Source organism: Ochotona curzoniae, unplaced genomic scaffold (genome assembly GCF_017591425.1).
Source record: "Ochotona curzoniae isolate NIBS_2020 unplaced genomic scaffold, NIBS_Ocur_1.0 scaffold_3890, whole genome shotgun sequence".
NCBI lineage: Eukaryota > Metazoa > Chordata > Mammalia > Lagomorpha > Ochotonidae > Ochotona > Ochotona curzoniae.
In genome coordinates this window covers 14,778,551-14,799,150 of record NW_024467115.1, presented here as the reverse complement: position 1 = coordinate 14,799,150, position 20,600 = coordinate 14,778,551, and the positions used below count along the sequence as shown (strand labels likewise).

Sequence of the window (20,600 nt, the reverse complement as noted above, 5' to 3'; positions counted from 1 at the left end):
AAAACTACTGAGAGACTACAATAAGAGCTTGTTACTCAACAATTTAACTACTTCTCCTTCGTAAAGTGTTTGAAAGAGTTCTTAAGCACTGCCATTAAACATTGTCCTACCTCGGGATGCTTTGTGAGGGAATCACAGATAATTTTGAATATAAAAAAGTTTTTGCCTTAAGTTATATGTATTTTGAAACAAAGAGGTAAAGGAAAGTCTTCTTGTACTCTTGAGACAGAAGGTTGGTGGTAGACAGCCCCTAGTTGTCTCCTCTGCCCCCTTTGCTGAGGCTACTGCATTATTGTGGCCTGTCATCTTTTCTCTGTCTTATATAATGATAGGTTTGGTATGGAAGAGAGACACACAGGAAAACTCTACAAACTCAACACTGATCATTTGTAAGAAAACTGAGTACTTTATTCTACATTTCAATGTGTTAGTTCATGATTTGTGAGGGTCACTTGTGTACTCTCTGTAAGAAAATAACCACCTTTCAATGAGTGTTTACTATGTGTCAGACATCAAACATAGCATCATCTAATTTAGCCTTCATGAAAATAGAAGAGTAAAATACAAGATTCCTAGGGTAAAAAAAAGGATGTTAATGGTGTGTTTTTTGGGGGGTGGATGATATTTGAATTTGGACCATTCTCTGTCGAAGTTATATATTATTATAAGCTATTATTTTTTTAAAAAAAAAGAAAATGAGAGGTCAAAATAGAAAAAAGCTCAAGTTTTGTCCTCTGGTCTACTTCCAAAACCAATGTTGTCCATTTGATCCATTTCAAATCTTCCTTTTCATTCTTTTATAAAGAGGCAAGATTGGAATCTATGCCATTCCAGTAAGGAAAGAAATCTGTAATCTAACATGAAAGAGACTTACACTAACAGAAGTTGGTTTAAACTGAAATCACAATATAGAGCCTCTACAAAGCTTTTTTTAAAAATTGTGCGTTTCGAAAGAAAGGGTAACCAATAATATGTCAGATTATTGTTATCATTCATTCAATATGACATTCAGGGCACAAACACCAAGTCTATGACCACAGATTTTGCTAAATAAAAATCTTTATATTAGTATGGATGTTACACAAGGGAGCTTACATGTAATTTCTGACTTGCATCTAGGTCATTTTTATTTCAGTAATATTATAGTACTAAAGTTCTCTCTAAGACATAACTACTATCAATGAATCCTTAGCAAAATGAGTTGCTCTGCATTTAGTAAATCATTTGTACTTCTTTCACAGGAAACAAAGAAACAAAAACCCAATATGTAGCAATTTTGACATGCCAATTAACCAACATAAAAATCAAGCGATGTGAGCACAGAACAAGAGACTCTTAGGACTGTATCGAAATGTATAGTCTAGTTTCCATCTTCAAATACTCTCACTTAATCTTTCCTTCCATCTCTTATGTTTTCCTGGTAACTATATAAAATCCCCTTTTTGTATTTCTTCTAATTTAAATAATGGCAGAACTTTATACACTTATATTAGAGAATTATCATGAAATTATTTTACTGTGGAAATCATATTGGCACACTGACATTTTGTCTTAACAATGTGGAGGAGAAAAAATGATGTCAACATTTTTAAGACTCAGAAAACTAATTTTTAAACCAGAAAAAAAAAAAACGGCATTGTCATTTGACAGGAACTTTATTTCATGTCACAGGATTCATCTCTGCCAGAAATCAATGCTTTGTAACTACTTATATGTTGATTTTCATCAGATGTAGTCAAAGTGGACAATACTTTTCTGTGAATTACTAAAAATATTTCACAGAACATATTCCCGATTTAAAACATAAGTGATCTCATTTTTTTCTTAACCGTTTGTATCAACTTATTTTTTAACTTTCCAATTTTCTCAGTTTTCTGCACCACACAACATCTTGATATTGCTTAACTAACCAGATAATGAATAATATTAATATCATTTTATTACAGTAATGAGTTACTACAAATAATGAGTTGCTTAAAGTTTCTCTCCACTGAAAAGTGGGAGAAAAATAAGAAAATCCCAGAATTTATTCACTTTCGTCTGCTAGTGCTATGTTAGCAATGGTTTCTTTTTATTCCTAATTACATGGCTTACAATTATAAAGAAGAAATTATAACATAAAAATTCTAGGTCTGACACTGAATGTCTACTAGAAAATCTACTAGTAAGCACCAAAATTAATCTCCTTGGATGTCAATCTGGTAGTGTTGGGTTGACACTGGTCTACATGGGAGCTGGCACTGGTCCACATGGGGGCTGGCACTGGTCCACATGACATCAGAAGGCACACTGAGAGGGAAATCAGAAACAAGCACAGTTGGAAGTTTGGCACAGCAAGTCTATTACCACTTGGGATGTGGGCATCTCATGCTGGAATGGTTAGGTTTGATTTCTAACTCCTCTACTTCTGACCCAGTTGCCTGTTAATGTCCTCTCTGGAATGCAGGAAATGGATGTCCCAAGTAGTTGAGTCCCTTCCACTCACAAGAGAAACCCAGAGTGATTGCTAGGATCCCAGGATTGGTGTGGCCTAGCCCTGGCTACTGGGGCATTTACAGAGTGCATCATAAGACAGAAGGTCTCTCTGTTTCTTCGCCTTTCAAATAAAATGATAAATTTTCCTTTCTTTCTTCTTTTCTTTTCTTTCTTTTCCTTCCTTCCTTCCTTCCTTTTCTTTTCCCTTTTCTTTTCTTTCTTCCTTCCTTCCTTCCTTCCTTCCTTCCTTCCTTCCTTCCTTCCTTCCTTCCTTTCTTTCTTTCTTCCTCTGTTTTTGCTTTTAGTGGAAAGCAAGATTTACAGACACAAGGGGATACAAACACACACACACAGGTCTTTCCTCCACTGGTTCATTCCTCAAATGGCAGAAATGGCAGTAGCTGAACTAATCTGAGTCCAGGAGCTTCTTCCAAGTCTCCCACAAGGGTGGAGGGCCCAGGAACCTGAGCCACCCTCTGCTGCTTTCCCAGACCATCAGCAGGGAGCAGAATTGGAAGTGGAGTAACTGAGACAGAAACCAGTGCCCATATAGTATGCCAGCAATTTAAAGTAGAGGATTAGACTTGAGCCACTTGTGCCAGCTCTAATAAATAAGATTTTTTAAAGCTGAGAAATGGAAGTAAATAATAAATTCATCTGGGATTAGAAAAAGTTTGAAATCCATGCAGGCTTTTTTTTTTCATAACACAGATTTCCATACACTTTTTGAAGACCCCGTGTATGTACACATGGATTTGAAAATTTTTTTCTTTGAATTCCCTTTTCCATTTTTCTCAAAGTTTTCATGTTCAGCTGTAGGAAAAGAATGCAAGTACCTGCACGACCTCTACACTTATGCACAGGCTTACAGTGGGTTTATCTGCAAAGTCAATCTTTCTGTAGCAAGGATCAATCACATCAGTGTTCTGTTCTTTGTCCTAATTTCACCCTTTCAGAGCAAGATTTTATCAAATATAATTTCAACTTGAACTTATTTTTTAAAGAAATCATAGCATGCTTTTGCTCAGAAAACTAAACTAGCTACCTTCAATCCATTGTACGTCCAATTTGCCCCCCCCCCCAAATGCCCATATCTTCAGTGAAATTCAGGACAACATTAATCTGGAGTCTTCCCAATAGTTTCAAACAAGCCTTCCACAGCATGCACACAAAAGGAGCAATTTTAACTGAGGATTTTGAAATAAAAAACACATGTCCGACTTAGACATTTCAACCGTTGCTGCTGACAATATAAACAGAAAAGCCAACTAGGTCAAAAGCAACATAAAAATATAAGAAAAAGTAGCAACTGAAGAAATGACTCCCCAAATAAAAAGAAATTGAAACCTGTCCTGATAGTTACTCACTGAGCAAGAGTTCAACTGACTGAGAACAGCTTCAATTTGGTTGTAAAATTTGATTTAATGCAAGTCTACTGCACAGGAATGAATCCTTTTTTCATTTGAAAAGGGGTAATATTATTTAGAAAGCAAAAAAAAAATATTCAAAATACTTTGAGTAAATGAGTCTTGATATCCTGCTCACTCCAATCATGCACACAGAACCAATTCACCTACTTCGTAAAACCAGTTTGATCACTCCCAGGAATTGCAAACAAGTAAAATAAGCTCTTTATCTCATTCTTGACTTGAAGAAAAGGCTTATGACTTGCACCACCCGCGCTCTCTCTCTCTCTCTCTTTTCTTTTCCTTTTTCTTTTTTAGTTTCACCTCCTAAGCGTTACAGAAAACTCAGTAGTCAGGTAGTGGCTTTAAGTAAAAGGAACATAGAGGAAAGGATACACAGAGGAAAGCACTATTAACTTGAAACATGTGAAATACACAAGTAAGAAAAATTAATCTGAAGGTTTTCCAATTCCTGTTTAAACACTGTTCTTAAATATGATAAATAGCCTAGCAATTATCAATTTGATAAGTAGATGACTTCCTGTATTCCTCAAACATTGCCAATTTTCTATGTAATGCAATTCAATTTTCTGAAAAGACAAGTATTCTGGGAATAGCACTTGGCACAAATGTTAAGACATCACTTGGTGATGGAGGCATCACTAATTAGAATGCTCTGATCGGAATCTCTGCCCCACTTTCCTCAGCTTGCTGCTGACTCACACCATGGGAGGCAATGGATTTTGGACCAAAAATTCAGGTCCTTGTCAACCATGATGAAGACAGAGTCCCAAGTTTCTTGTTTAAACCAAATCCCGTCCTGGGTGTTGTGGCTGTTTTGGGAGTAAACCAATAAATGCGATATATTTGTGTGTGTGTGTGTATGTGTCTATCATTACATTAATATGCTCCAATAAAAAAAACATGACAGCAAATAAAATTGACAGTATGTAAATGAATTGGAAAGACTAAAAAGACAGTAGAATACAGGAATTTTGGAAACAATTCTGAATCCAGATCACTGGAGCTTACTGAGTTATTCTACTCAACACATATTGTCAAGTGACGTTACTGGAACACTGATATTCTTTTTTTTTAACATACTGATGGATTGGGCCTGGCATGGTAGCCTAGTGGCTAAAGTCCTCACCTTGCATACACCGGGATCACATATGGGCACTGGTTCTAATCCCGGGGGCCCTACTTCCCATCCAGCTTCCTGCCTGAGGGCTGGGAAAGCAGTAGAGGATGGGCCAAGGCCTTGGGACCCTGCACCCATGTGGAAGACATGGAAGAGGCCCCCAACTCCTGCCTTTGGATTGGCTCAGCTCCAGCCATTGCAGCCTCTTGGGGATTGAATCATCGGATATAATATCTTCCTCTCTAGCTCTCCTCCTCTGTATATATCTGCCTTTCTAATAAAAATAAATAAATCTTTGGGAAAAAAATACTGATGGATTGTATTTTGTGACGCATACTCACAAGTAGATTCCTTTTCCTTATTGCAATGTCAAGTATCTATCTGTGAGCCGTGAGCACTGTACCTGTCAATGGGTGTTGGAAAGAAGGTTTTTCTGGTAAGGGAAACTGGCTCATTCTGGGTTGGGTGTTCAAAACATTGACTCCTCCAACACTGTTTGCAAAGCCTTGTGTTTCTCAAATCTTTATTTAGTTTATTGAAAACAAATGGGTGTTTTGGGCACATAATAGCCTCCTTTGACCAACAAAGACATCTTTTAAGAAATGAGAGATTCTGAAAATGTATGAGCAAGTTTGGGATCCTCCCAGCGGCAGGGCTATTACTGGGACCTGCATTTAGGCAGTGTTGGATAGGTTTACAATGTGTCGATAAGTTCTGAGTATGCTGCATAATCTTGCATAACAAAGCATTAAACCTTCCAAATCTCCCGTGCAGGAAACACTGGGGCGTCATCTAGATTTCCAGTCATATGGCAACTACACAGACACACGGATAAATACACTTCTGTACATCGTGGTTTTCATCATTTGATGGTCTTTATAATATATAAACAATAAATAATGACAAAATCCAGGCTAACAACCACCCCAACAGCACACCTAAAATGTAATGGTTACAATATGTAAGTCAGTGTCTGAGTTCCAACAGCCGGTGTTGTTACTAATTCTATGGCAGACACTGTGCTGAAGCTAGCAGTCTCCAGTACGACAGCTGCTCTGAGAGGGCGTGACGCATGTCTTGGCTTTCTACCAAGCTGCATTAATCATTTTTTTCCCAGGCACTGGCATGATCTCTAGTAGCCAAAACCATTGGGACCTCAGGTTCTGTACAGAATTGAAAGACCAGAGAACGGGCAACGTTAGAGGGATAAAGGATGTACTCTATGCTATCACTTCAGACTTTGTTCATTCCTGAAACAATGACATCTTAAAAATCATAACTTTTTTTTTCTCTTTAAAAGATACCATTAGTTTTCAGAGATACAAAATTTCTGCAAATTGCTCCCATGACAGAGGGCAACAGAGAGCTTTCTATTTAAATCAAATCTACAAAAACAAGAACAAGAACTTCCCAGGTGATCTTTCGTTCCCAGGACTATTTTTACACGGCATTTCACTTTAAAGATAAAACTGTAATAGTCCATTACTACAACAGAAATAAGGAAGAGAATGAAGGAAGGAAATGGGAAAAAAGAGGCTTATTAAAATTTTTTTTTCTCAAATTTTGGTAAAGGCATGATGACTTCAATTAGGATAACTATAAAATTTATCAGGTAAACTGGGGTTTTTCAAGTGGAGTATCTCTAACTAAATTAACACTGGGACAGCAAATATAAATTGGGACTCCCCTTTGGAAAAGCTAAGCTATAGTGCCCTTACTTGTTAGAGCCAATCATTCTTACATTTGTGTTTATAAATGGTACTTAAGCCTTATTAGCCATTATGCACCATATTACAGCAAGATTAGCAAAAAAGATAATGAATTCTTGCTTTATCCATTCATTTATATAAGAAACATTGTGCTACTGCTTTATGCCAGATATTATACTAAGTACCTGCACTAAATTACAAACAAACCAGCAAAACTCTTTAATGATCCAGATATTACAATTATGACTGCTAGTAGCGGAAAAAGATTACAAAACTTCAGCTATCCAGATTTTTCAATAAATAATTACTAGGACTGAGTAAAATTTTATGTTGCTGAGATGTGTATCATTTTAAGCAACAACACATTTAAGATGGGCTCAGTTTGTGTAGAAATAATCCTAAAATTTTGTGATGCGCAGCATGATTTGACTTTTGCTTAGAGGATCAGGGCTACCAACATTGAATAGAACCATTACATTGTACCAAGGCATATCTTCTGTTCTCAGGTTTACTCCAACATAGTGAGATTTCAAACGCAATGCTGAAGTATCCTGGGTGTAGGCATTTAGAATTCTTACATTTATGTTTCCTTGCTTCTACGTCTCATGTTGTGTTATTAGACTCTTGCTTGCCAACACTAACACTAACTAACAATGACAGTCATTTACATTCACTCACTACAAGGTAGACACTCTCTAAATGCTTGCTACATGTTCTTCCATGCAGAAATCTGGAATATGCATGCAGTAATAGAAAAAGAGGAAGGCATTCTCTCAAAAACTCTAGGACTCCTGTTTGTTCCTCAGATCTGCCTGTGTGGGTGACATCTGTTGGACAATCAAGTGGGTAGGGCCTTAAAGTTTAATTTTAATTAAAAGAACTTTTAAAGTCAAGCTTATAAACCATTTTCCTAACCTTCATTTTTAGGAAAAGCAGAGTGTAATTTTAAGTTCTTGAATTTGGGGAATATAAAGACAATAATTGGCACAGTAATCATGCTCAAAAGACACCAAGTATCAGGTGATAGAAATTCATAAACACACGAACAAAGAATCCATTCATCCACTGCTTATTGAAAAGCAAATGAGAACATTGTGTAGGTTGCTAAGACGACTGAAATGTGATGATTCAATGTGAGATAATGAACAAAATCTCCATGCTTTCAGAAGGCAGATTTTTGAAGTTGTTACTAAGTCCTTACCTATATTATGGCTGAAACTTTAAGAGCTGTACTTTCTAAAGAAACTGTGGTCAGTTGACAAAGAAGCTTGAAACTGAAGCAGGCCTTCAGCTGGGATGCCCACATCCCACATTAGAGTGCCTTAGTCACATTTCCAGCTCTGCCCCCTAAGTCCAGCTTCCTGCCAGTGCAGACCCTGAGTGGCAGGGATGATGGCTCAAGTTATTCAGTTGCTGCCAACCATCTGGGAAACCTGGATTGAGTTCCTGCTCCCAGGTTCTAGCTCCCAGACTACCACAAGCATTTGAGGGATGAGCCACATATGGGAGTGCTTTCTCTGCTTCTAAATTAATACTTTAAAAAAATAACCTTGAAAACTTCAATTATGACAGAGTCTTGGTGTTACAGAACACACATGCTATAGCAGAGAGGAGCATTCCTTGCTGAGGAAAATCTCATTTTGGGGTGGTGTATCAAACACTTATCAGCAGGAAACTCTCAGAGATCACTGACAATTAGACAAGAAAAAAAAAAGATATTTGCAACTGACTTACTAAAATTCCAAAGGAAATATTTTTTTTTCAAAATGCAGTAAAAACTAAGATTAATAACTTTGTCAAGATGACTGCAGCATTAATTTTGAAATCCTGGGCTTATTCTAGGCACACTGTCCTTCCTCATGCCCAGCATCCAGCTTAAAATCACAACCTATACTCTGACAATATTCCAGGTCTCCTTTCCTATTCCCTAACATGCTTCTAACATACTCCATTATTAGACCTGCTCCTTTTGTATTCATCGAGCAACCTCAAGACTCAGTTCCTGGCACAGAGTAGATGACCAAGAAATAAAGGCTTCAGGAGAAGTAAAATGTATCCCTGCAACTGAACTGTGAAATGAAAAATTGCCAGAGGCCCTTGTTTCTTTTCATTTAAAGCTGTCATATTTTTACTCACAGTGAGTTTAGAACATGTGTACTAAGATTCTATGTCTAGAATAATAGTAAGAATACATGCAGTTCAACTGAACAGAAGAGCAGCCAACAAAGCTGCTATGATTCTAATACTTTTGTAGTATGTCCTTCTATACACCGGTGTTATCATCTTAGTCCTTAGTGTGCAGTGTCAGGAGGTGGTATAGGCACTAACAAATGGGACTTAGTGCAAAGACATTGGGCTACTGAGTCTTAGGGGGTGTTATCCATGGAAGGAATTAATGTAGTTCTTGTGGGACCCTGACTAGTTCTACTGAAAGTTGATTATTAACAAGCAAGCAGTTTGTTTGCTGTAGTGCAGCACGTTGAATCACCTGTTCGAATGCCAACATCCCATTTCTGAGTATCTGGCTCCACTACTTCTGATGCAGCTTTCTACTAATGCATATAGGGGAGAAGGTGAAAGCACATATCTGGCACTCTATTACTCACAGATAATAGAACCTAAACGCCTGACCTGTGCAATCAAGCTCTGAGTCTAGAATATTGTGAATGGATAATCACTGACTTAAGGTTGGTTGGGAAAGCGAAAGCACATTTTATGATTCCCTTATATATGCTGTATCTAGGAAAGTGGAGGGTAAGGGAGGAGCTGGCATTGTATGTAACACAAAGGTTATATGAGTGTATTATGAGAAAGGAAGTAGTAGAAAACAAAGTGCATGTGTTGGGCTATCTGCTCAGTATCATTTCCTTGGAGTTCTCGCCTCCTCCCTACCTCCAGTATGTTCCCACATGCAGCTTCTGAAAACTGTGCTTGTCTTCTGAGACCCTACCTCTCAAGTCATTTCCATCCCTAGTAACACCTGACTGAGATAAAGAAAGAAGTGTTTATAGTCCGGGTAGCAAGAGTTGAATCATAAAATCAGAAGCAGGGTCAACATGTGTATTTTCCTCATATTGGGAGGCTAGAGAAGAAACCAGTAAGGTGATCACTCAGTCCACACCCACAGACAGCAAGACTCTGAAGAAGCTCTGCAGAGAGATCAGGGACATACTAAAATCATCTGACATAAAGGCAGTCCCTGGCTCCTCCAACATCCCAGCTCAACAAGCTCTCTCTGAGTTTTCTAAGGAACCACACCTTTGTTTACTAGCAACAAAATACCAAAACAACAACAAAAAGCAAACATTACCTTTCTGTTTCAATGGGCTTAGTGTAGCTGCAACCAATGAAAGTCGAAACTGAAACAACTAGCCCCAATCCATTTACCTAGTTTCCAATCCTTCCTACTGTTTCTCCACCTGAATCAGGCAGGACAGTAAAGAATATCTTTGAGAGTGTGGTGAGCTCCACATCACTGTGAGCCACATCCTAAGCTTTGAAGAGATACTCACGTAAAGGTATGAAATGAAAAGAAAGCAGAGTTCAAAAATAAAAGCCAGACATAAGAAAGCAGTGGTCTGCATAAGGAAAAGGTAGTAATAAGGCTTAAAGATTAGTCTTATTCATTGTAAACATATAGTAAAGGATAATTCTGTGAGAAGCACGTACCAGGGCTTTTCAAGCGTCTGTCATTCTCCTTTGCCCATTCACTTAGCAAATGTTTCAGTCTAGAGAAGGAACTACACAAAGGAGTAGACATGAAGGTGTTCCAAAAAGTCTTCGGAAGTAAAATTAAAAGGCTGAATTTATTTAGATGACCAAAGGATGTTAAAACTCATTCATGCTTTTCATACCACCCATCTAAAAATCTAAGTTTTGAGTGTTATTTGAATCTCTGATCATCCCTGATAATAAGGAGTCAGCAGATACCTCAGGTAATTGAGGAAATCAGCTCAGTAGGTTATCATGACCCAAAGCTGCAAGATACGCCAAGCCACTGAGGACAAGATTAACAGGTGACAGGACCCATCATCCATTTCTACTTTCAGCCCAGCTGTATCTACACTGGCACGAATCTGTCAGCACACTCCAGAAAAGGCAAAATGGATTAAGAAAACCTCGAAGGCATGCCACGCAAAATAAAGGAGAAATCAGACAGGCATCCACATGAGGCCAGACAAAACACTCTCCAACCTGGTAGGAAAAGGATTAAGCCATAATATAACTCACATTAACTAAATTGCATGAGGATTAAATCACTCACAGACTCTCTATCTAGATAGCTACCATTATTTATCTATTATTTGCAGCAGAAGTATGCCTTGGAACTTGCAAGAGATTATTTTAAATAACTGGAAGGAGTTAATTATCACTTTTCAAGGTGGTTAGTAACTTATTACTTCACTGGTCCAAAAGTTCGTGTATACTAATAGTGTAGCTAAATCCCAGAGACAGTATTATCAGGGTGGTATGGTTAGATTGTGTTATTGTAAAAAATCTTAAATTCATAGGAACTACAAATGCAACCTGGTATTACAAATGCTAAATATTGATTATTTATTTTAGAGGCGGAGAGAAAAATTCCGCTTCATTCCCCAAACAGAACAACAAGAGGAAATCAATTGTTTGAGCCATCACCACTTCCTCCTAGTGATTACCTAAGCGGGAAGCTGGAGTCAGAGCACCTGACACAGATGCATGGATCTTCACCAGCATCTTCATCACCATGCTACATGCCTACTCCTGGACATGTGGTTTTGATTCTTTTTGGAGAAAGAGATTGAGTTAGATAGGCCTCTGACTTGACACATTAAAATACTATGCTTATTTTTCATAAAAGGGTCTTCTCCTTTCTACTATGAATGCAATGGACCATTGAAGTTTTAGACAACCACTTGCATGTAGCTAAGCACCCTTGTCTTCTCAAGATATTGCAATAATTATTTACTAGCAAGAAAAGAATATCCCAAATATTACATTGATATATTGTAGCTATTTACACAGATGAATTAATTGCATTTCTTAAGCATTTACACATAAATCTTAAATAAACTTCCTGATGCTCACTTAAATCTTAGATAGGTAACTGGAATTAACCCCAATGCTTCTTTAAAAATAGAAAAGTCATTTTTTACCTTTCTCTTGGTAACGGTAGTATTAGCAAAGAAACAATCAAAAAGATACAGGCCATGGGTTTTCCTGATTCTAAGCTGTCATTATGTTCTTAGCCATCTCAATTTCTTTAACTTATGAAGTGGGAAAGAGTCAACCCTCACCATTACCATAGAATCTTTTTACACTGTTCCGTATGGAAAAACTATCATCTTAGCTCATAAGCACCGTAAGTACTTCCTGCATTTCAATATTCTCTCTTAGATCTCCCAATGTATTCTGCGGCTGCTACTATGGCTAAGTTAAGACAAAGCTACCACAGGAAGAAAGCTGCTGTAATTCCTCCAAGTTCCTTCACAGCCTGATTTCATCAAGTATTTCCACTCACGCATTAATGAACAGAACCTGCATAGAATAACACTGCTCCCTCTATGTTTTCTTCCTTTTGGTGATACTTGTTTGCTCTGTTCTTGCCTAAAATGCTCTTACAGAGATTCAAAAGGAAAACAAAACAAAACAAAAAACCAGCAAAGAAACAGAAACACAAGATAAACAAACAAACAAAAAAATAGTCTTGTGAGACTATTTTGAAGTAGAGGCACTCTGAGAGTTGGGGAACACTGCAATCGGAGATCGATTAGTTCCTCTTCTCATACCACAAGGAAGAAGACTGGAAGTCAGAGTGTTAAAGCATGTGAGATCCATGGACATTTTTGCTATAACATCACTTGCTTGGAGGCTTATTACATTCAACTGAAATTGTGTATTTTCAGGAATGATTCAAATGAAATACACATCTGAAATAAATCTGCTATAAATATAGGAAAATCAAAAACAAGTTAATGTTTCACAAAGTTTCTATTTTAAGACATCCTATCAGGTGACAGGTTTGTTTTTAGGATAAGGTAATGCATGAAGAAAACATATAGTTTTATTTTCTCATGTACCCGTCTCACAGGCATTATTCGTTATGGAAGCAATAGGCAAGAACAATATATTCTGAACACAGCAAGTATGAAAAATGAAATGGATGTAAAGAATACCAATGTTTATGCAAAGCACCTTGTATTCTTTCTAATACAACATCAAGTTGAACAGTTTTAAGAAATAGAGAAAACACCATCCCTACAAGATGGAGTTCAGTATACACATGTTAATTTTACCTTCAAGAAGACAATTTGCCTTCCTTATTACTTTGCATGGGTCTGTCAATTCTTTTTCCTAATCTATGATTTACACATGTAGTCTAATCATTTCTTTTGCAAAGGGGGATGAAGTCCAAGCAAGACAAAGAATTTGCTGATACACACATGTCACTTCCACAATTCTGTCAAACTCTCCACACCCTATTTAATTGCTTCCCTACTGGAAAAATACTTTCCATCTGCATTCATTCTGATCAATCCAAATCCAAAACCAACACTCCATAAAGTTAGCTAAATAAATGAATGATGCTTGCTTCAGGTTCCAAGTGAGGCAACATTTTATAATCATGTCTTCAGTTCATATTTTATGCTAACACAGCATTTCATTTTGAGCTCTGGTATTCAGATTTGTTTAGAAAAAAATTTACCTAGCCGCAGGCTTAAAACCTCAATCTCTTCCTCCCCCTCTATCTTTCTTTTCCTTTCCACACACACACACACACACACACACAAACACACTGACAGATAGCAAGGTGGAGGTAGGAACATAAATGCTTATGATTCTTTAAAATTAACCATTTATTTATGCTTACTTTGAAAAACATAGAGACAGAGACAGATACATAAATGAATTTCATTTGCTGGTTGATTTTCCCAAAGCCTGCTAGGTTAGGCCAAAATCAGGAGCCCAGAGTTCAATACAGGTTTCCCGTAAGAGCATTGGGAACCCAGGACCAGAACCAACATGTGCTGCGTCCCTTCGTACACCCTGTCAGACAGTTGCATCAAGAGCAGAGGAACCACGTCTTGAACTTGGCACTACATATGGGATGCAGGCAACTCAAATGGTATCTTACCCACTGCATCAAGCACCTGGCCTGTGGCTCCGAGAGAAAACCAAATGAAGCCAGATACGAATGTGCACAATCATTGCTACTAAGTATCTATAACAAAGGTAAACTGGGTTGTTGTTGTTGTTGTTTTCATAGGTTATAAATAACAAACCAGTGCTTGCATATGCTGTATAACATATTCTTAAAAGGAAAGACTACAGCTGAATCATTATCTATATGCATGATATTGGCATTTTGAAAATTGATTGTTATTTATGCATTTTTCTATACTCTAAAGTGTTTTTTTTCTCTCAACTTGCCACCGATTGAGTTCAATACCTAATGGAATAGTAACCATGTGTTTGTGAAGGGAATTGGAAATACATCATTATAAAATTAATAATAATAATAATAATAATAATAATACAAAAAAGGGTGGGTAAGGACTTGAGTGGTAGGTATGGTAAGGTGAAATGTATCATATATGTTTTTAAATCTGTACTGTGAAGTACATAAAAGTTGTTCATAATTTTTTTTTTCAAAAATCAATGATTGGGATAGCATACCACAGAAAGGAAACACAGGAAGATCTACTGAAACTCTAAGTGAAAAGTTACTGTAAACTTGCTCTCCCAAAGGAAAACGTTGTAGCAAAGAATTAAGTTCCTTATTATTTTATTGTTTCAAGAAACACTACAAGCATTACATTCCAGAATCAACGGGGCAAAATAAGGACTCACCTCACAATTACATACAAATTTACTAATGTAATAGATTAAGCCACATTATTAAAGACATACCAAGGAAGTATGCTTACTGTTGACAAAGCATCTACAGCACTTCTGAGCTTCTAAACTGAGGTCTGGATTTTTCAATAAAAGTATTGCAAATATACAGTCCCCAAAATATCTATCAAATACCTGGTCCAATCACATAAATCTAAACAGTGTGAAATTTATTAAGTGGGCAGATCACAATAATTAATTATTTCCACCAACCCCAAAGAACCAACAAGAAAATGCCAGAAACATGCTGAGTTTTCTCATTTGATAGCACTCTGAAAAATCCAGTGATGTTTCACCAGAAAGTAAAAGAAATACATTTTTCTTTCGATAACACAAATTTAGCACTAGAATGTAAACCAGGATGAAAAATCACAATTGACCCTAACTAATGAATAACAAGAGCATCTTTTCAACTATTTCTACAGATGTTTATGTTGCTGTTAAATGTTTCAAGTTTCTTTTGTATTTGTTATACATATGGCATCTTACCAGTTCTCCAAAATTATAATTTTTCTGAGTGGACTGACAGTATTCATCTTACTGTACCTGGAATTCTGAGGTTCTGAAACATCAGATTCTGTGCACGTTTTCTTCACCTGCAAGAAAAGAGTACTAGTTATTCTCACATGAAAACACCATTTCCTCATGCAAGGTCAGGTACTTGATGTTGGAAGTGGATATAGCTCTGCTCATCATGATCTGTATAAAATAGTGCCCATATTTTACAGAATCAGCACATAGTACTAAACAGCACATTTCATTATTACCCCATGAACATCTGCTGAATACACTTCCCTGCACTCCATAAGGTTGTAAAATGTTCTGCTAAAACAGCCACGCTAGCCTTAGTGGGAACAAAGAAACTGCAGAACTGTGTTTTCCACTGAGGAGCTAGAAAGTTGTGCTGTTCTCAGTCCACCAACAAGTGTTTTTCCAATTGATACTGCTCTGTCTCCTATACATCACCTAAGAATCACAAACACCAGGTTCTGGGGCACAGTGCAGTGTTAGCTGAAGCACCCATGCATTCATTTCCATCTTCTCGATCCAGTCACTGTTCTACATATGTCTCAGCATATCAATTAAGCTTAAGCGTTGTTCATGGACATCGCTCACATATTTGCAGAATGCTTCACAGATTGTATTTCAACTTTGTGGTTTTTAACTCACAAAAGGTTAAGGAAGGAGAACAACTTTTCCTCCTAGGACACACTAGCCATTTCTGGACAGAAGCGGGAGGTACCTCCTCCAAGACAAGGGAAAGCACAAATTCACCCCCTTTCACAATTTGACTTGAAGCATAGATATCAATGTCTGTTTAACACGGCCTTGAAAATGCATATATGCAGAGTAGACCAGCCTCAAAAGTCTCAAGCCCAATTCTTAGATATTTAAGCTGTCCACATTTCAAGTATCTATCTTCCAATCTACAGAATTCAAGATTTTAACATCTAATCTGTGGCCTAGAGAAAAATAAATGGGGACCACTGAATATATGTCATGAAAATGTGATATGAATGTTATAAGTTGAAACAGATTTTGAAATTGAAAAGGAGGTCTTTCCAACCCCATAAGTAGGTTTTACTCCTTTGACTCACAAGAATGCTTAAAAGATCACAAAAATTCCCACACTATCAAAAGCCTTTATATTTTGTCTTCAATTCCAAGCCTGGATTTTTATAATCTGGGAATCAGTTATTTCCTTGATTAGTTGTATCCTTCTCACAACCTATATGTACATTACAGAGTATGAAAATAAAACTGAACAGAGTGCTACCTGACTCTATGATATTCTGTTTTCTATGCCTTTAACATAGCATCATGAGATGGAGAAATGAAGAAGTACTTATAAGACTAGTTAGTGCTCTTTCCGTTTGCAGCTCAGCCATGGCTCATGGGCCCAAGAAGCACCTTAAGCGTGTAGCAGCTACAAAGCACTGGATGCTGGATAAATTGACCAGAGTTTTTGCTCCTCACCCATCCACCAGTCCCCACAAGTTGACAAAATGTCTCCCTCTCATCATTTTCCTAAGGAACAGGCTTAAGTATGCACTGACAGGGATGAAGTTTAGAAAATTTGCATACACCAGTTTATTAACAGTGATGGGAAAGTCCGAACTGATATAACTTTTCCTGCTGGTTTCCTGGATGTCATCAGCACTGACAAGACGGGAGAGAATTTCTGTCTGATCTATGATACCAAGGGTCGCTTTGCTGTGCATCGCATTACTTCTGAGGAAGCCAAGTACAAATTGTGCAAAGTGAGAAAGATCTTCGTGAGCACAAAAGGCATATCATCTGGTGACTCATGATGCTCGTACGACTCACTATCCTGATCCCCTAATCAAGGTGAATGATACCATTCAAATTGATCTGGAAACTGGCAAGATTATCGATTTCATCAAGTTTGACACTGGTAATCTGTGCATGGTGACTGGGGGTGCCAACATTGGGAGAATTGGTGTGATCACCAACAGAGAGAGAGAGAGAGACATCCTGGCTCTTTTGATGTGGTGCATGTCAAAGATGCCAATGACAACAGCTTTGCCACTTGGCTCTCCAACATGTTTGTTATTGGAAAAGGCAATAAACCATGGATTTCTCTTCCCTGAGGGAAGGGAATCTGCCTCACCATTGCTGAAAAGAGAGACAAGACACTGGCTGCCAAGCAGAGCAGTGGATGAAAAAATCTCTAGATGACATGTTTTTTTTTTAAGCCTCTTTACTGGGCTTAATTACACGCATGGTGTGATGAATTGGCAAAAAACAACAAACAAAAAAAAAAAAACCAGACTAGTTAGGGAAAAACAAGAAAAGGAAAATATAAAGAGAAAATATTTTTCTTAACATAAAAACACAGAATTCTTTTTTCTGCTAAAAATGTATCCAAGAAACAGGACCAAAATGAAAAGGACACCAGGAAACAAAAAAGAGTTCTTCCTTTCCACTGGTTGTTTCCAATGGCTCATTACTCACCACAGAAAGGTATCTCAAACTACGTATAGAAAAATGGAGTTAAAGGCTAAGTTATTTTGGTGCAGAAAGCTTTTTAACCAATGTACTTTAAAAAATTATTTTGGATGATGTTTACATAGTTGATGAGGGTGGGAAGGATCCAAGATCAGGGGAAAGTGAATGAGACCACTGTTTCTTGTTCTTCTTGTATCTGGGGACGAGGGGAATACAGGGGAGAAACCACACTCAGCCTCCCGGTCAGGGATGGGGGACAGCCAACCACTTGACGTCATCCCAGGGTGCCCTTGGTAGAGCATTTTCTAAAGGTTCTGTTCAATTGGTCTCAAAAGTTCTGAGATGCTCTTAATATCTCCGCTCCAAGGATAAGGAAATCCTTCCAAGGTCAATTGGCTGACACAGTCCACCTCCAAGTCTCCATTCACCCAGAAATTTGCTGTCAAACTTCACTAGGGGAGTTGATCAATTTTTTCTGCCCTACTTTTTCTGTAAACCAATGGGTGCTGAGGCCCAGCCCAGGCTACCACATACTTGTCCATCACGTACACCAGGGAGAGCTGCAGCCCAGTCTGTCTAATAGCCCCCACTGTACTGGCCCCAAGCCATGGTTCCTGTGCTTGCCCGCATGTGCCCTGGACTGGTCCAGTCTGCCTCACATGCCACTTAGATCTCATATATGTCATTGGACATTGAAACTTAACCCAACTGCTCCACCCTTCAATTTACACTCATGCCAGTGGGTACCACTGCCTGTCTAGCCAGCCCTGCCCCAATCCTGGTTTTCATGATCACCAGAGGGAGTTGGAGCCCTTCGGAGTGGTGGTACCCACAGCTTCCCCATAGAACTGACTCCATGCCCATCTTGCACTCTAGGTGGTTCCACAGTTTAGCTTGACAAAACTTGCCCCATCAATGTACTTTGTTATGGTCTGTGTTTTTCCTAGCACTTTATGAAATCTCCATGTATGCATATTTTCATAAAAATATTACAACAAATGAATATATCTTTTAACTTCATTTTCCATGGTTTGACAATAATTTGACAGAAAGCACTCCAAAATGAATGTCTTTCATCCAACCACAATGATGAACTGACCTTGGGACTGACTGCAGAATCTCCAGAGCAGAATAGACTTCTACTTCCAACTACAGCCAATGTTTAACACCAATGGGTTCTGTCTTTAATATTCATAACTTACTAATGTATTGATCCCCAAGCAACTTACTAGCAGGTCTCGTTATATTAACTTAGTCTCCAAGCAGTAACTGTAATAGCACAAAACATAACTATTGGTCTTGGTATCTGGCACCTATAGAGTCTTAGTATGTATTTGATGTTTAACAAGCCAATGAGGACTGCATTGGAAAATGACCCAAATGGATACTCCTCCCCTCACAAGTGCCAGGCTCCCATTAGCACTCAGGTTCATGTCCTGGCTGCTACTCCTTCCATCTAGCTTCCTGCTTCTGTCCTGGAAAGCAGTGAAGGATGGTCAAAGTCTTGGGACCTTACATCCTTGGGGGAGAACCAGAAAAATCTTCTGGCTGCTGGCTTCAGATCAGCTCAGCTTTGGCCACTGTAGCTACTTGGGAAGTGAACTAGCTGATGGAAGATCTTTCACTCTGTCTCTCTGTCTGCAAATCTGTCTTTCCAATAATAAATAAATAAATCTTTTTTAAAAATATTAGTGTTTCTCTGTCATGAAGTTTGTCAGAGAAATAATATTAGTAATTATGTATATATGTGAAAAACTTAGAATTTAATCTTTAAGCAAGGAAGCAGTGAAGGGTTTTAAGAAGCCAACGAAGTAGAGATGGCAGAGAAGACCGTGTGGATGCAACCACAAGGAAGCAGTGAAGGGTTTTAAGAAGCCAACGAAGTAGAGATGGCAGAGAAGACCGTGTGGATGCAACCAAAAGGAGCACAAATTCCATGACAGCAAACGTTGTTGATCATCACATCCCCAGGCTCATGCAGATGTTCCCCAAATACTAGCTGCTACGTGAATAAATCAGTCTATCACTGACGGAGACATGGATTAAGACAGGAGGAATGGGGAGAAGTGAAAGGATGATTTTGAATAAATATTTTTGAAACAGAAGTGATGGAATAGCCTAGCTAACCAAATTATTCAATTGACCAAGATGTGACCTTTCTATTTGTCCTTGAAAAGAAATTTTAAATAGATCCAAGGGAAAAAAAAAACGTATTTCATGACTTTTCCAAATTTCTCCAGAACTCAATCTTTTTTGCTGAAATAATGAAGACATTTTAAATGAATCATTAAGCAATTGACAGAAATTTATAAAAATGTTAGAGGTCATTGAAGTTCCATTGGAGACCAATGGAACATTTTACCTATTTTTACCTAATTTGAACATATTGTCAATTGTTAAATCAATGAACCATCAACTCCTTCTGAACATATTTTGAATGAAACGGAAACAAACAGAACAAGAAACGAGGTAGGGTTGTGTGACCATTATATACATCAAAATCTTATCTTAAAAAAAAATGGGTTTTAGTGTAGAGCCGGAGAGAGAGGCATAGTCAGAAAAAGGGCTCACAATAGAATATCATTTAGATAATTACAGTAGGTAAATTTTTTTAGATCCTCCTGAGTTTTTAAAGCTGCATTTGCATTGAGTGACACAAAATGCGTGGAACTAAATTATAAAGAATGTGGGAGTTCAGTATGAGAATAATGCAAGCAAATAACATCTGTAAAACACGTGTACAGAATAGCACTATCTCTAGAATGTTTGGCACTGCATTATATTCACATATTAAAATTCAATCTTCATTTTTTTCATATTTTTAATCATTAGGAACTTTGAGAAATTCCCATTCTCTAGTGGAGGATCTGAATTATCTCATAAAAAAGATTGCAAACAGGAACAAATTTCTTCTAAACCACCCACAAATCTTCTTAAAAAGCTGGAATCAATTACCGTAATTAGATTTTATTTAATCTTTCTATTTATAATTCCTGAAACATTACCATACTTTCTTTTTAAATG

General features: G+C 37.7%; 1 protein-coding gene and 1 pseudogene across 2 annotated transcripts in view; one reads left to right on the top strand and one right to left on the bottom strand.

The window, feature by feature from the left end:
• EYA4 (EYA transcriptional coactivator and phosphatase 4) overlaps positions 1–20,600 on the bottom strand; it is a 260,900-nt gene that overhangs the window by 109,830 nt on the left and 130,470 nt on the right. For both annotated transcript variants that reach the window (XM_040965420.1, XM_040965421.1), the window contains exon 3: positions 15,153–15,202. In XM_040965420.1, the coding sequence (XP_040821354.1) occupies positions 15,153–15,202 (50 nt within the window). The remainder of the gene's footprint in view (positions 1–15,152; positions 15,203–20,600) is intronic.
• On the top strand, positions 16,485–17,362 carry LOC121146121 (annotated as a pseudogene).